At 41.5% G+C, this 17,360-nt stretch overlaps 1 protein-coding gene across 7 annotated transcripts in view; it reads right to left on the minus strand.

Annotated features, from left to right (window-relative positions):
* CDKL2 (cyclin dependent kinase like 2) overlaps positions 1-14,525 on the minus strand; it is a 37,291-nt gene extending 22,766 nt beyond the window's left edge. For 5 of the 7 annotated variants that reach the window (XR_004350095.1, XM_032633405.1, XM_032633403.1 and 2 more), the window contains exons 1-3: positions 14,031-14,455; positions 11,488-11,686; positions 2,312-2,506 (exon numbers count right to left, since the gene is read on the minus strand). Coding sequence is in view for 6 of the 7 variants with exons in the window: in XM_032633405.1 (XP_032489296.1) it covers positions 2,312-2,506; positions 11,488-11,655 (363 nt within the window). In the remaining variant the exon portion in view is untranslated. Of the gene's footprint in view, positions 1-2,311; positions 2,507-11,487; positions 11,687-14,030 lie in introns of all 7 variants that reach the window. The other 2 variants (XM_032633409.1, XM_032633406.1) reach the window with 2 other exon arrangements.
* Between the last annotated feature and the right edge of the window lie 2,835 nt (positions 14,526-17,360).

A 17,360-nucleotide genomic window follows, 5' to 3' on the forward strand; every position in this document is an offset into this window, starting at 1 on the left:
TAACACTAGTATGACCCGGATAAATGTAGAAATGAAAGGGCAATCCAAGTGAGGGTAACAAAAAGAGCAAAAGAGTGAAGATGGGAATAGATCAGGAAATGCTGGGGAAATGCTTTTTCTGGAGTAGAGGCTATGTACTAGGTTTTGCCTCAACTGCCACTCTGGGAAGTCTGAGCTTGTGTCAGGGCCATGGGAACCCATGGAAGTGACATGACCAACAAGGTGTTTAAAGAAGATGTTGGCCATGAACAAGGTAAAGCAGAGAGGGGGACTAGAAGTGGGGAGAAGAGCAGTGGGACAACTAGGAGGTGATAAGGGCCTAAACTAGTCTGGTGCTCAAAGGAATGGAAAGGACGAGGTGCAGTGTAGAAATATTTTAAATCAAGAATCAACAGAATTTAGGAAGTAATCTCAGATATTTTACTTAAACCTGGGAATCTAAAAGAACAGTGGGTCCATTACCAAAAACAGAAAAGTCTGGAAAAAGTTAGGTTTGATTAAGAATAATTAGTTTAGGGCTTCCCTGGTGGCGCAGTGGTTGAGAAATCTGCCTGCTAATGCTGGGGACATGGGTTCGAGCCCTGGTCTGGGAAGATCCCACATGCCGCAGAGCAACTGGGCCCGTGAGCCACAACTGCTGAGCCTGCGCGTCTGGAGCCTGTGCTCCTCAACAAGAGAGGCCACGATAGAGGCCCGCGCACCGCGATGAAGACTGGCCCCCGCTTGCCACAACTAGAGAAAGCCCTCGCACAGAAACGAAGACCCAACACAGCCAAAAATAAATAAATAAATAAATTTTTTAAAAAAAGAATAATTAGTTTAGTTTTATCATATAGGCTTTCAAGTGGATTTCTGAGTACCCGATTGGAGGCACTCATCAAGCAATTATAAATGTAAAGAGGCTAAAACAAGGTCAGTTGGTTATGATTTCTAAAAGAGAGACTATGGAAGGAGAAAACAGGACACTGGCAGACAATGTTAAAAATTCTAGAGCTGGGCAAAACAAATTATTAGGCCTAGTTCTCTAATATAAGTAAACTGTATTTTGAAATTTTAAAAAATATATTTATTGTAAACTCAGAGGACCAGCATCCTAATTGGCATTGCTGAGTATTTTGCATAAGCTACCAATTTCTATTACTTCCTAGACACCCATGGTAAAGGTCACAGGGCCAGCCCCGCTTCTATCATTAGCATTTGTTACTTTTATAATCACACAAAAAAATGTCATTTAAAATATTTTGTAAAACTGGCAGAATCACTGTGTTAGTTATTTTATACTTTGTGTCATTTTACCTAGAACTGCTTTTCTTTTTTAAAAATTAATTAATTAATTAAGTTAGTTAGTTTTGACTGCATTGGGTCTTCGTTGCTGCACACGGGCTTTCTCTAGTTGCGGCGAGCAGGGGCTACTCTTCGTTGTGGTGCGCAGGCTTCTCATTGTGGTGGCTTCTTTTGTTGCGGAGCATGGGCTCTAGAGCGCAGGCTTCAGTAGTTGTGGCACGTGGGCTTAGTTGCTTCGCGGCATGTGGGATCTTCCTGGACCAGGGCTCGAACCTGTGTCCCCTGCATTAGCAGGTGGATTCTTTTTTTTTTTTTTTTTTTTTTTTTTTTTTTTGCGGTACGCAGGCCTCTCACTGTTGTGGCCTCTCGCATTGCGGAGCACAGGCTCCGGACGCGCAGGCTCAGTGGCCATGGCTCACGGGCCCAGCCGCTCTGCGGCATGTGGGATCTTCCCAGACCGGGGCATGAACCCGCGTACCCCGCGTCGGCAGGTGGACTCTCAACCACTGCGCCACCAGGGAAGCCCAGCAGGTGGATTCTTAACCACTGCGTCACCAGGGAAGTCCCCTAGAGTTGCTTTTATATGATTCTCAAAGGATATAAAATTGTTGTGATAGACAACAGAGTAATAGCAGGGATTTTCATATTTCACAACTAGGCAAGAGAATCTGAACTAACAAATAAATGGATTCTTACCTGTATGTATCTGCCAAAACTCATTACTTAAAGTTTGTGCATTTCACTCAGTAAATGTTACCTCAAAAAAAAAAAAAAACTCTGCAAACTCTAGTTAATGACATGCAGAGCTGAAGTATTTAGAGTTGAAGTCTGCAACTTACTTTAAAAAATGCATAAATAAGACAAATTAATAAGTAGATAAATGGATGAACAGATAAATAAATATGTCATAAAACAAATATAGCAAAGTGTTAACAAGTATAGAATTCAGCGGTGGGTATATGGGTGTCCATTGTACACTCTTCTAAATTTTCAACTTTTTAAATAATTGTTTAATCTAAACACTTACATTGTGACTGTGACAAAATCCAATTCCATTGATAATCTGAAACAAATACTTTTGAGCTAGTTGGTAGTCTAGTCCATTTGGAAAGAGCTCCAAGTCATCAAGAACTGTATGGTCAACAAATTCAAAGACTAGGTACCATCGCTTTTTTTTCTTACACACTTCCAACAGATTCACGAGATTTTCATGCCTCAGTTGCTATTATAAAAAGAAAAATACAAAATAGTTTTTACAAGATCAAACTACTAGTAATTAGTCACAGTCTAAAAGAGATCTTAGCATAAGAGAAACATAAATAAAATGCATAAACGGTATAAATTGTGAAACTATATTTTGGTTTTTTGTGTGTGTGTGTGGTATGCGGGCCTCTCACCACTGTGGCCTCTCCCACTGCGGAGCACAGGCTCCGGAGGTGCAGGCCCAGCGGCCACAGCTCACGGGCCCAGCCGCTTCACGGCACGTGGGATCCTCCCGGACCGGGACACGAACCCATGTCCCCTGCATCGGCAGGCGGACTCTCAACCACTGCGCCACCAGGGAAGCCCTGGTTTTTAAATTAGAGTCAAAAAGACCATACTGCTCTATTCTCCTCTCAGAGAACACAACAAAGCCAATGAGAAAAAGAAATGTAGCTCCATCTTTGATGAAACTAAGAAGGATTTATGACCCCTACCCACAGCAAACGAGGTGGCACTGTGAAGGTCAAACAGGAGTCTAGGAAGATACCAAGAGATCATCTGTGGCTACAAAGCTGGCAGAGCAGAGTTTTCCAAAGTTGGTGACATACCCTGAAAAGAAAAACAACAAAAACAAAAAACCTTCTTTGGTATAATGAGAACAGGGTTCATAGACTGTCAGTGAAACCATCCCTAGAACTGAATGGCACCAGGGAACAGGAGGAGAGGGCGTCTGAATAATCACATAGGAACTCATTTGCTGGAAACAATCTGTCAGTGAAGCCAAGTGGAAGGCAAAACAATTCATTATGAACAAATCTGCAACTACAAGTTTCAGAGAAAGTAAGGATAACATAAGTCAATCCCACACTCAGGCTTGCGTTGTAAGGAAAATCGTTGTGAACCACGGTGGATTCCTGCTAGCCTGGAACAAGACCACAGGTTTTCCTGAAAATGAACCTCCTACAAATAGCGGTCCAGGAGGGGCTCACTTTGTTACAAGATAAGAAACAATCAAAAAGGAACCGATCCAGTCTCTATTCAAAGATACTATAAGAAAAGAGAAGGAAACACAAATGGCAGATGAACACTCACCAGGAAATGTTGCCTCTTTTTTTTTTTTTTTGGCCACACCACGCAGCTTGCGGGATCTTAGTTACCCGAGCAGGGATCGAACCTGAGCCCTCGGCAGTGAAACCACAGAGTCCTAACCACCGGATCGCCAGGAAATTCGCCATTGCCTCTTTTTTAAAGAGGAGGAAACTACTAGAATACAGTCCTCAAAATCCTCAAGGAAAGAATATTTATACCCCAAAAAATTGTCATTCAAGGAAAAGACAGCAGAGAAAATATTCTGAACGTGAGCAGTAAATCCATTAGTGCAGGACTAAGTGTTATACAAATGTGGGTATCATAGTTACAAAATAGAAAGTGAATATTTAAAACCTAACAATGTACAAATGATACTAGCAACAAACTTAGGAGAAAGAAGAGAAGATGCAAACAAAATAAGAGTATGAAAAAAAAAAGAGTATGTATGTGGATTTCCTTGTCAATGGGACAGAATTATACTTTTAACCTGAAATGTTTAATTATAAGGTCTAATTATATTTACAGGTTTAATGGTAAGCACTAAGATAAAGAAGATAGCTTCTTCAGATGGTGGATGAATGGGAGAGAGGAGGAAACAGAAATATAATAATTACTTTACAAAGGATTAACTATATTATATAACTCTATAGTTATAAAGGTAACAAAAAGTACAAAATAAAACCTTTCCAACAAAGTATAATTTATAATTGCTATTTAATATTTTATGTAAAAGTTAATCTTCTGAAGACTCAGGGAAATCATTGTAGATTAAAATAAGAAATAAAGATTTTCATTTATAAGAAAAAAAAAACCTTTCCAAATTACCAAAGGAAACACATCCAATGTTTAAAAAGTAATTAGGGACTTCTTCCCTGGTGTCAGAGTGGTTAAGAATCCACCTGCCAATGCAGGGGACACAGGTTCGAGCCCTGGTCCGGGAAGATCCTACATGCCACAGAGCAACTAAGTCCGTGTGCCACAGCTACTGAGCCTGTGCTCTAGAGCCCACGAGGCACAACTACTGACCCCTTGTGCCACAACTACCGAAGCCCACGTGCCTAGAGCCCGTGCACCACAACAAGAGAAGCCACCGCAATGAGAAGTCTGCACACGGCAACGAAGAGTAGCCTCCGCTCACCACAACTAGAAAAAGCCTGTGCTCAGCAGCAACAAAGACCCAACACAGCCAAAAATAAATTTTTTTAAAAAAGTAGACTATATAGAAAAATATTTTTAAAGTAGTAATAAAATACATAATATTATAAATAATAATAACTAACCCTTACATAGTGCTTACTATGTTCCATTACCTTAAGCACAAAAATCCTATAAAATAGTTGCAATTCTTATCCTGTTTTACAGATGAGGAAACTAAAGCACATAGAGGTTAAGTAACTTGGTCAAGGTCACACAGCAATAACTGGTAGAGGAGGATTAGAACCCAGGAATTGTAGCCTCTGTCTTTTCCTGAAAAGATTTCAGTTTTGTTTAGTTCTTCCTTCATGTCCAGAACATCTGCCTTATAAACACACCCAGACCTGCAGCTGGCTTGCATACAAAATATTTAGATTTCTTATTCTCAACCACTAAGCCATTCTGACTCTAGAGGGGGAAAAAAAGGAAAACTAAGACCAAACTTATGTTACATCATAACTATAAATGGGCTAAACTTAGCTATTAAAACAAAAGATTCCAGGTTGGATCACAAAGCACTTTCCAAATATATTAAGTGAATTAACGCATATCCATACAATGAAATAAAATGCAGCAGTTAAAAAGAACAAGGCAGGGCTTCCCTGGTGGCGCAGTGGTTGAGAGTCCGCCTGCCGATGCAGGGGACGCGGGTTCGTGCCCCGGTCCAGGAAGATACCACATGCTTGCGTACCGCAAAAAAAAAAAAAAAAAAGAACAAGGCAGTTTTATGTCCACAGGTATGCAATAATCACTAAGCTACATTAAGTGGAAACAAGGCAAGATGCAGGTCAGTGTGTAGAATATGCTGACGCTTGATATATGTACACACACCAGAATTCCTTTGATGGATACAGTTGCTTATGGAAGGTATAACTAAATAGCTGGTACACAAAGGTGGCAGGGAAATGTATTTTAATTTTATAGCATATTCATATGTTACCTTTTCAAAAATTAAAATAAGTAGATAAATAAAATTTGTATCAGTGTGTTAAAAGATAAACATGCTAAAATTGACAAGAGTTTATTTGAGCAAACATTGATTTGAACTGGGCAGCACGATACTGAAAGAGGTTAGGAACATTCTACTGGTAGAAGCTAAGGGAAAGGGTTTCCCTGGTGGTACAGTGGTTAAGAATCCACCTGTCGGGCTTCCCTGGTGGCGCAGTGGTTGAGAGTCCGCCTGCCGATGCAGGGGACACGGGTTCGTGCCCCGGTCCGGGAGGATCCCACATGCCGCGGAGCGGCTGGGCCCGTGAGCCACACCTACTGAGCCTGCGCGTCTGGAGCCTGTGCTCCGCAGCAAGAAAGGCCGCGATAGTGAGAGGCCTGCGCACCGTGATGAAGAGTGGCCCCCCGCTTGCCACGACTAAAGAAAGCCCTCGCACAGAAACGAAGACCCAACCCAGCAAAAATAAATTAATTAATAAACTCCTACCCCCAACATCTTAAAAAAAAAAAAAAAAAAAAAAAAAGAATCCACCTGTCAATGCAGGGAACACGGTTTTGAGCCCTGGTCCAGGAAGATCCCACATGCCGCAGAGCAACTAAGTCCCTGTGTCACCATTACTGAGCCTGCACTCTAGAGCCTGTAAGCCACAACTACTGAGCCCTCGCGCTGCAACAACTGAAGCCCGCGTACCTAGAGCTTGTGCTCCGCAACAAGAGAAGCCACCGCAATGAGAAGCCTGCCTGCCACAATGAAGAGTAGCCCCCGCTCGCCACAACTAGAGAAAGCCCGTGCGCAGCAAGGAAGACCCAACGCAGCCAAAAATAAATAAATTTATTTTAAAAAGAAAAAAAAGAAGCTAAGGGAAAGGCTTTTATAGAGCACACATGGAAGCAAAACAAGTAAATTATTTGATTGGTTGGTTCCAGCTTAAGTGGTTGCTTTACTTGGGAAAGTCTAGTTGACTGTGACTGGTTGTGCTTAACTTACAATGTCTTAACCTTGAGCATTTACAGGAATTGAGTCTGACTTAGGTTTCCTTTGATTTATTTACACAGGGTGCCAAGATATTAGAGCCACCTTAGTCTAATGGCCTATTGTTTCACTTGGTTTTTTATTATAAGTACACACACACACACACACACACACACACACACACACAAACTTCTAGTAAACTTAAATTTTAATAGGTATGTAGAGAATTCCCTGGCAGTCCAGTGGTTAGGACTCCACACTTTCACTGCTGAGGGCCCAGGTTCAATCCCTGGTCGAGGAACTAAGATTCTGCAAGCCTCGCGGCCAAGAAATTAAAACATAATAAAATAATAAAAGGTATGTAGACTTCCAGTTTCCTTTTCCACAGGTAAGGAGCTTGGAAGTCTCCACTCCATCCTAACAAGTAAAAAACTGAGTAGACTAAAAAATCAACAACTCTTTTTGGATTCATAAGAGATGAGAGGACATCTCATCTCTTATGAGGACATCTCAAACCACCGGGTCCAAGATTGGAGAGACAAACCAGCAAACACAGGGAGTCTCTGCTTCCTGGAACAGAGACTCACGAGGGCAAAGCTCTGTGGGAACCAATGCCAAGGTAGGAAAACCTGAACTGCAATGGATAAGTTACCGGAAGCTCAATGTGGCCAAGCCTTAGAGTTAAAAACTTCAGGGAAACCCTGTCACAGGGGCATCCACATAACACTGTAAGATGTTATTTCTAGGCGCTCAGCCAAGTTCCGATAGTAAATTTCAGAGAAGAATCTCCTTCAGCTTTCACAGGGAGAGGAATAAAGGAACCATTTGGAAAAATGCCACAGCACTCTGTCCTTAACAAGGCCTGCCCTTGGGGGGAACCAGTTAAGCAGAGCCTAACCAGCTGAGGAAGGGAGATAGCCAACTCCAGCCTACTGTAGCCATCCTAGCCCACCTAAGGAGGGGACAAAAACCCTGAAGAACACTTGTAAAGTTCACAGGCTAGCAGCATAGGCTCACTGAAAGACTGAGACCTAATCATGGCACTACAGAACACTTCCCTTCCTCCAACCTCACCACCACATTACTAAAAGCCTATTTACAGCACTTCCTTTTACCTGGTACATCATGCCCAGCTCTGAAGAAAAAAATTACAAGGCATACCAAAAGACAAAAACCACTATTTGAAGACACAGAAAAATCATCAGAAGCAGACATGGCAGGGGTGTAGGAATTATCAGACCAAGAATTTAAAACAACTATGATTAATATGCTTAGGGCTCTAATGGGTAAAGCACACAGCATGCAAGAACAGATGGGCAATGTAAGCAGAGAGATGGAAATCCTAATAAAGAATCAAAACAGGGCTTCCCTGGTGGCACAGTTGTTGAGAGTCCGCTTGCCGATGAAGGGGACACGGGTTCGTGCCCCGGTGCGGGAGGATCCCACATGCCACGGAGCAGCTGGGCCCGTGAGCCATGGCCGCTGAGCCTGCACGTCCGGAGCCTGTGCTCCGCAACAGGAGAGGCCACAACAGTGGGAGGCCCGCGTACCGCAAAAAAAAAAAAAAAAAAAGAATCAAAACAAATGCTGGAGATTAAAAAGACAAAAACCAGGGACTTCCCTGGTGGTCCAGTGGTTAAGAATCTGCGCTCCCAATGCAGGCGGCCCAGGTTTGATCTCTGGTCAGGGAACTAGATCCTGCATGCCACAACTAAGGAGCCCGCATGTGGCAACTAAGAGCTCTCGTGCCTCAACTAAGACCCAGTGCAGTCAAATAAATAAATAAAAATTTAAAAAATTTAAAAAACAAAAGCACTGTAACAAGATAAGAATGCCTTTGATTGGCTTATTGGTAGACTGGACACAGCTGATGAAAGAATCTCTGAGCTAGAGGATATCTGAGTAGAACGCTCAAAAACCAAAAAGGGAAGAGAACAAGGACTGAAAATCTTCTTAAGCATATAGAAATAGACCAAAGATGATAGCAAGGAATTACTGGGTCAAAATCAATAACAGGAGAACTCAGAGAATTAATCTCAGGACTCAAAGCTGATTTTGCTATGAAGTAATCTAGTAACTGAGGTTAGATTTTTGTGTCCTCTTGGGACTAAGACGGAAGGAAGAGTCAAGTGTAAATGCCTTGCAAAGGTGGGGTCTTTCAGAAAACACCTCCAGTTTAAGCTGGGACCCTAAGGACTAAACCTTCCCCAGTGAAAATGAATGGAAATGAACCAGTCCAGGCTTCACATCACCTGTACCTTGAATTTGGATTAACATACTAGACTGGGAGCATCCCCATGCACCTGGCAGAAGCAACTGAATATCCTCTCTGGAAGAAAGTAACTTTTATCTATCTTAGCCTCAAAACATCTCTACAAATAAATTTCCAGACACAATATCCAATATAAATAATAATGAAGAACACAGAAAACAAGACACTCTAAGCAAGTACTTTGAACTTACTGAGGAGGCCCTGGCCTGGTAATGTGCCTGTGCCAGGACAGGGAAAATTTAATGTAGATCAGTGTTAACTAGTAAAGGTAGTTAATCCCTAAGAGGGGTAAGAGGAATCCAACGGATATGTAAAAATATGGCAGGGGCTTCCCTGGTGGCACAGTGGTTAAGAATCCGCCTACCAATGCAGTGGACACGGGTTCAAGCCCTGGTCCGGGAAGATCCCACATGCCATGGAGCAACTAAGACCGTGCGCCACAACTACTGAGCCTGCGCACTAGAGCCCATGAGCCACAACTACTGAACCCACGTCACAAGTAATGAGCCCGCGCTCTAGAGCCCGCAAGCCACAACTACTGAAGCCCGTGCGCCTAGAGCCCAGGCTCTGCAACAAGAGAAGCCACCGCGATGAGAGGCCTGCGCACTGCAAAAAAGAGTAGCCCCCACTCGCCGCAACTAGAGAAAAGCCCACGTGCAGCAACAAAGACCCAACGCAGCCAAAAATAAATAAATAATTTTTTTTTAAAAAAGAAAGAAACTCAGGAATAATTGATAAATAGTGGAAAAGATAAATATTAGGTATTTATTTGAAGGAATAAAATCTTACATAGCGTATACTCAGATCACAGGGTAATTGGGTCAAAAGTAAATAACCAAGGAGAAAAACCTAGACATTTTCCACATGTTTGGCAATTAAGGAAAATGAGAAAATATTTTGAACTGCTAATCAAAATTTCTAGGATACATATCAAGCTGTTCTTAGAAGGAAAGTTATAACCTTAAATGCATATATGAGGAAAAAAAAAACTAGAAATTAAAGAAGTAAGTATATAACTCAGAAGTTTAGGAAAAAGAACTATAAAATAAACCCCAAATAAGTAGAAGGTATGAAATACTAAAAACAAAAATTAATGAAATAGAAAAGAAATACACAACAGGGAAGATCAACAAAGCCAAACATTGGTTCTTTCTAAAGATAAATAAAATTGATAAACTTCAGGTTAGACTGATGGGGGGTTGGTGGTGGGAAGTAGTTAACATAGCAGGTCTGAGACTTTTATCCCTAGAAAGTTGGCTTGCAAAGTGAGCCCTTGTTCGCTACCTGGGTACTTGGATTTCAGAAGTGTTCCTTCATTTCCAGAACTGATAAAGTGGCTCACTGGGCAAACAATATGGTTTATGCTGAATACCCGCATTTCTTCTGAGAGTCTGGGATTTTGTTACGAGCCAGGCAGGGGGTACCTCCGTGATAAGGCCCCAGGAGAATTCTGGGCACTGAGTCTCTAATGAATTTCCTTGGTAGACAATATTTCACACGTGTTGTCATAACTGATTGCTGGAGGAAGTAAGGGCATCCTGTGTTAATCCACTGGAAGAAAAGTGACAGGTTTCCTCTGGAATTCACCCCATGGGCCTTTTCCCTTTGCTGATTTTCCTTTATATCTTTTCTCTGTAATAAACCATAGCCAAGAGTACAACTGTTTGCTGCGTGCTGTGAGTCCTCCTAGTGAATCATCAAACCTTGGGGTGGCCCGCCAGCCTGTACCGCCAGCTCAGACCTCCCGGCTCGACTGGCTGCGCAGGCGGCGTGGAAGCGCAGAGTCTTAACCACTGGACCGCCAGGGAAGTCCCAGGGCCAGGCTCTTGATGTCGAAAGTGCTCCTGTAACCCGACCCCACCCTCCTGGCCAACCACTGCTCACGCCCCCACAGGACACAAGGGACATGGGTTCGAGCCCTGGTCCAGGAAGATCCCACATGCCAGTTGCAGAGCAACTAAGCCCGTGCACCACAACTACTGAGGCTGTGTTCTAGAGCCCGTGAGCCACAACGACTGAGCCTGCGTGCCACAACTACTGAAGCCCGCGCGCCTAGAGCCTGTGCTCCACAGCAAGAGAAGCCACCGCCATGAGAAGAGCACGCACTGCGATGAAGAGTAGCCCCCGCTCGCCACAACAAGAGAAAGCCTGTGCACAGCAACGAAGACCCAATACCGCCAAAAAAATAAATAAATAAAACAAATTTATTAAAAAAACAAAACAAAACAAATAAACAAACAAAACCTTGGTGTGGTCTTAGAGACCCCCAACACAGTTGTTGGTAAATAGATAGATAGATAGGCAGATAAGAGAGAAGCAACAAATAATTTTAAAATCATGTTTATATTCATGAGATAAATGAATATGTATATGTAATCTTGTTGTTTACTGCCAAAAAGGAAGAAATTTATACTTTAAACCAAGTTATGTAAATAAAACAAATATAAAAACAGCATTAAAAAAAATTACTGTCACTCAAGAAAAAACTCATTTTTTTTTCAATTCAATATATGTGATAACTTACCTTTAGTAACTTGATTTCTCGCATAGCAATTTTTTTAACCATTTTGTCATCATCACTTTCTAAGAACTTCTTGATGGCTACAATTCTTCCACTATCTTTATTCCTACACTTCATCACCATTCCATAGCTCCCTTCTCCAACCAATCCTAGGTTCTCATATTTTTCCATTTTAATTAAAAACCAGTAGGAATTCTTCTTGCTGTGGAAACCAAAACATAGAGTTAATTATGTTGAGTATATTAATTTCCTTCACCCTCCCAAATTAATTCTTCCACACCTGTTTTCCATATTAGAGCAGACACTGCATCTATGGCTGTCCTGTGTAATGTTTCTGCATCTAAGTTATGTTTTCAAAATATTCACATACATTTCATAATAGACAAGGCAAATGGAATTGAAGCCATTAACTTCAAATTTAAATTACTAAATGTCATGTTAATGAAATTTCAATATATTTTTAATTAAGATAAAGCAATACTTGAACTATTATACAAAACAATAACAGTTTACTTTAGAAAAACACAATTTCTTTTCACTTTAAGGTAAAAAAGGCACAAGTGAATTTGGTTACAGTGAAGATAAAATTTATTTTTTTACATCAGGTCTAAAAGATCAAAGTTGAGGATCTTTATGCGCTTTCTAGTCTATTGGGAAAAATATTACCAAGTAACACTAACAACTTCTGATCAACTATTTTTGTTTACTTTTATTACCATAGTAATTAAATTCCTATATTGAACATATAAAATAACAGCAATGACATCACAGTATGTAAGCAGATTTTTAATAATTAAATGTTAGTATACCAAATACAGTATTTCAAAAATCTTTTTAATCACTATAAGTATGATTATTTGAATTTTGTGTTTAGAATTCTTTTACAGCCCATTATATGACATTTTCTGGATGAAGGCAATCCTAACAAAATCTTTCTTGGGCTTCCCTGGTGGCGCAGTGATTGAGAGTCTGCCTGCCGATGCAGGGGACACGGGTTCGTGCCCCGGTCCAAGAAGATCCCACATGCTTGCGTACCGCAAAAAAAAAAAAAAAAAAAAATCTTTCTTACGTTACTAATAATTGGTGAAGGACCAGCAATCATTCCACTACATATTTTGGTATAGCAAGAAACTTTTCAGCCCAGATACGGTTAGATTTTACTTCATAAGTTTTGATCGCCATGAAATATAAAAGCTAATAAACTACAACTTCAAAGTTAAATTTATTTTTACAATCTGATTTTGAAATTAAATTCCAGAAGCAAAGAATAAACAATATTTCTGTTAATCCCAACATGGTTCTAAAAGTTTTTTGGGGAAAAAAGTAGTCTATTGGTAACTATACATTCAAATGATGATTCATAATTGAATTTTTTTTTAACCTGACAATATAAAAACACTCATTCATAAAACTTGGTAAGAAAAAAAATTCTTACCTATAACATTAGTAGTGTACCTACAGCAATCTAAAATTAATTTACGCAGATTGTGAATTGTGATGTTTTCCTTGCTTCCCTATTGGTACACTGATGACAAAGACAAAACAAATATCCTCTTTGTTCTAGCAAATTGTGATAATCCGATGTATACAATACATTTTCAACAGTTTACATTTGACAATTTAGGGGATATATATATATAATTATTATATAGATAATATATATATAGTTATATATATATATAGTATATATACATGGAAAGTCAGAAGACTGATCTTCGGGAGGGAGAAAATAAATAAATCCCAGTCAACACCAACCCAATTACTTCATTATTTTACTACCAGCTTTGATAGTAGGTTCTACTATAAACTGTTTACAGAACAGTGTCTCTGACACTAACTTTCTATACATTTGACATTTTAACTTCCATTTAACCTCTATTAACTATTTTTAAATAAAATGTCAGTGCTTGAAAAAAAATTCTCAATGTAATTCTCTCTTTCCTTTAATTTCTTTTTCCTTCCACTAAAACAGCATATTTTATTAAGGACTAGACTTTAGGCTTATTATACCAAGGACAAAAATAGCTGGAATCTATAACCTGGATCATTTTAAAGCATTTGCAATTAGTGTCCTCAATATTTGGAAATGCAAAGTGAACACAGTTAAAATTACCTTAAGCATGTCTAAGAGGTTCTGAAGCATGTCACAAGCTAACATTCTGTACGTTGACTACAATTGTATTCTCCCACCAACTGCACATTTGGTCACAGCACACTGAACACACGTGTTTTTTCAAGTGGCACTTCCCACAAATACTTTAGAAGTATCAAGGCTTAAAAAGCCTCTTGTTTCCTGAAACAGTTACTCATAAACCATAACTTCTCATGCCTTCTACTTGGGAATGTTAAGGGTTATACAAACTAAAAGGAAACCTGGCCAATTGGCAATGCGGTAGATCTGGACATGTGCCATGGAAGCATATGGTTCTCATACTAATAATTTAGATAATAAAAAATTGCTAGTTTTTATTTTGTTAAAGACAGGTTGAAATCTTTTATAGATAAAAGAACGAGATAATAGAAGCTTTCAAAAGTATTATACTTACTGTTCCTTTTAAATCCTTTGGCGTGGAAATACCCAAAGGTTTTCAACTTGGAAATAAAATTGAGGTAAAATGCATCTCGTTCTCAGGTCTAAAAGATGCTGACTAGCAAACTAGCAATTCTACTGCTGTCGCGATTTCTTCCGCAGACACAGTCTTCCCAGGTGAAGCAGACAGGGAGGCAGACTGGCCTCAACCCACCGCAAGTTCACACTCAGGAGGACCGCGGCCCGCATGCTGTCGTCGTCAAGGCAACGACCTCACTCTGTCCCCAACCATAGGCACAAAGTCTCCAGAGAGAAAAGACCGGAGTCTAAATGCGTCCACGGCAGGCACCAATACCTGTTAAGGCCAAGGCCTGTAGGGAAGTTAGCTGGGGTGCTAGGGCACCGCCTCCCAGCTCCTAAAGCGCCGGGTCCCTGGAGTCCGTGAACCTGCTCGGCTCTAGCTAGCCCTGGGCCAAGGCGTTGGCCACCAAGCTGCAAGGGGCGGATCCTCACCCGTCCGGGCCCGCCCCCGAGTGCGCCGACCCTCCCGTGTTCTGATTGGCTGGGTTCTGTCATCGAGATCTCTGATTGGCTTAGCGCCAACCACCCATCCAGTTCGCCTGGGGCTTGGCTCAGGTTCTGATCACTGACGCGCAGACGCCAGCATCAGCACACACCTGCCTTCTCAAGTAAGGAAGCACCTTTCTGCCTTCACCTGGAGACCGCTCTTCACGACTGAGGACAACAGGCGATTCTGGTGCTCACGGGGAGGCTAAAAGTGGTGGTGGTTTTGTAGGATTGGGTGAAAATGTTAGGGGGTGACCGTGCAAAGAGCGCGATGAAGGGTTCTTCAAGCTCCTCGGCTGGGCCGGGGAGTGGGCTCTGAAGCCCCTCAACCGGGAAGGTTCGGGCTTGACGGCGATTCGACGCTTCCTTTCCGGTCTGGGCAGTGGGGTCAGTCTGCCAGGTAGGAGATGAGGGTGACAGTCTAGGAGGTGATAAGTAGGCGAGGCAAAGGTGAAAGTAGGTAAATGATGACAGAACTGGCGTTAGAAGGGACCCTGGGGAGGACAGCCTGGGCGATGAAAGTGAGGGAAATACTTGGAGATAACGGAAGGGGAAGAGAGGACATGAATGAAATAAGAGGAAAAGGGCTAAGACGGTTGGGGAACTAAAAGACATGAGCAATACTGGCATATGACAGGCAGCCAAATAGGGTGCAGCTGGGGATGCGATGTTTAAGGAACAGACCAACTCAATCCATCATTAGGCAAGACTGGTAGGTCAGAATCATGCACATGCTGAAGTCACACAAGAAACAGGGCTTTCCTCATATTCAAGGAATTTGGGGTTTAAGCCATACCTCTGCAGTAAGGAAGCCTTAAGCACTCAGTTATTTTCATGTTAAATCATAAAAACTAACCATTTTGTAATTCTATTTGGTATCCATAATACCATGATCCAGTTAGGAGAGTGTCCTGGATAGCAGGTATTTATACCCATAGTCAATATTAAGGTATTAATTCCTTCTTGTATACAAAGAAATAAACATTCTGGTTTATAAATAAGCTTTTGTGAGTTTGCTTAGAATGAATTAATCTTCCAGTGCCAGATCACCTTGATCGAACTGCTTAAAATCCAGTTCCTGAAGCTGTAATAATGAGGACCAGACCTGGGACCTGAATATGGAAAGAATATAATTCTTTAGTTAATGCAAGATGTAATTAGCTCTACCCTTAGGTGTGACCGCGTTGGAGGGAGCCATGCCCCTTTTAGTTATCTCTATAGGCTATAATAGAATGTGATGAACTTCTTTTATATGAGAAGCAGATTCCTTTTTATAAAGTGGCAAATCTGGGTTTGTTAGGCCTGAAGCTTGAGAAGAATTTTAAAGGTACCTCTAAGCAAAAGGCCCTGAAGTTTAAAATAACCTGTTTATATCCCACAGGCAACCAAAAGGATAAAAACTAAAAAACTGGATTTGGTGACTAGATAATGCTTGAGAAAACAATTTCAAAAAGAATTGAGTTTGAAAGCCAACTGTAAAGGAGGCATAGCATATTCAAGAATTACACATCCCTGGTGGCCCAGTCCTGCCCCTCAGCCCAGGCCTCCCACGGGAACCAGGTTGTACCATGTAGGGAAGGGGGGATCTTGTGCGGATGGGGGAAGGGACTGCGCAGATCAAAGGCTGGGGGGGGCGTGTCATGGGGATCTCGGAAGGCTTGAGGATGGGGCTACTTGGGGGGATGGTGAGGAGGCAACCTAGCAGGGGACAAGTGGGGGACCCAGCCGGGTTTAGCCCCTGGGCGCCAGGTCTGTACAATACGGTTTGCTATAAAACTCCAATCTTCTGGGGGGCGGGGGCGGGGAGGCAGAGAATTACACATCCTGGGTAAAGTCATCTATTGATACATGTTTGGTGAAGAGGAGGTAGTATTATGTAGAAGCGAGATTGGGTTGTTTATTTTAAAAAGAAATTTTAAACAAGAAAATCTTTGTAGGGAAAAGGAACAGAGAGAGAGGGGCTTTAAAGAGACAAGAAAAGGAACAATTAATGAAAAACCAAGGACAGGTAGTGAAGAGAAGGTGATAAAGTATGAAAAGGACTTAGCCTTGAAGAAGTTTCTAGAAAAGAGGAAAAACAGAAAAGTGTAGGACAGACACATTAGCTGGCTTAGATCTTCTCTAAAAAAAATTTCTGCAGGAAAAAAGATAATGGTGAGATTGAGGCTCAAGGATATGTGAGCAGAAATTCCTTGAAATAGGTAGTTATGAAAGAAGACATTTTGATATGAAAGGAATACAAAATAGTAAAATGTGCCGACTTGAGCATGGAAACCATGAATTTACAGTGAAACCAACTGACTGTTTCGTAGGACTTAGGATCCTCAGGTTCAAGAATGGAGAAAATAGGGGCTTCCCTGATGGCGCAGTGGTTGAGAGTCCGCCTGCCAATGCAGGGGACACAGGTTCGTGCTCCGGTCCGGGAAGATCCCACATGCTGTAGAGCAGCTGGGCCCGTGAACCATGGCCAATGAGCCTGCGCATCCGGAGCCTGTGCTCCGCAACGGGAGAGGCCACAACAGTGAGAAGCCCGTGTACCCCAAAAAAAAAAAAAAAAAAAAAAAAAAAAAGAATGGAGAAAATAGACAGTATGTAAGCTACTTAGAGAAGTGGTACTGCAAGGAGATTAAACAAAAAAGTTAAGAAGTCAAGGGTGATGGAGGAAGCACAATTGAAATGGTTTGCCATGGTTCAAGCTAGATCAGAAGACAAATTATGACAAGTTAACTAATAAGCTGAAAATACAGGGGCACTGAGAAAATGGAGCTCATCATAGGCA

This window comes from Phocoena sinus, chromosome 5 (genome assembly GCF_008692025.1).
Source record: "Phocoena sinus isolate mPhoSin1 chromosome 5, mPhoSin1.pri, whole genome shotgun sequence".
In the NCBI taxonomy this organism is placed as follows: Eukaryota; Metazoa; Chordata; class Mammalia; order Artiodactyla; family Phocoenidae; genus Phocoena; species Phocoena sinus.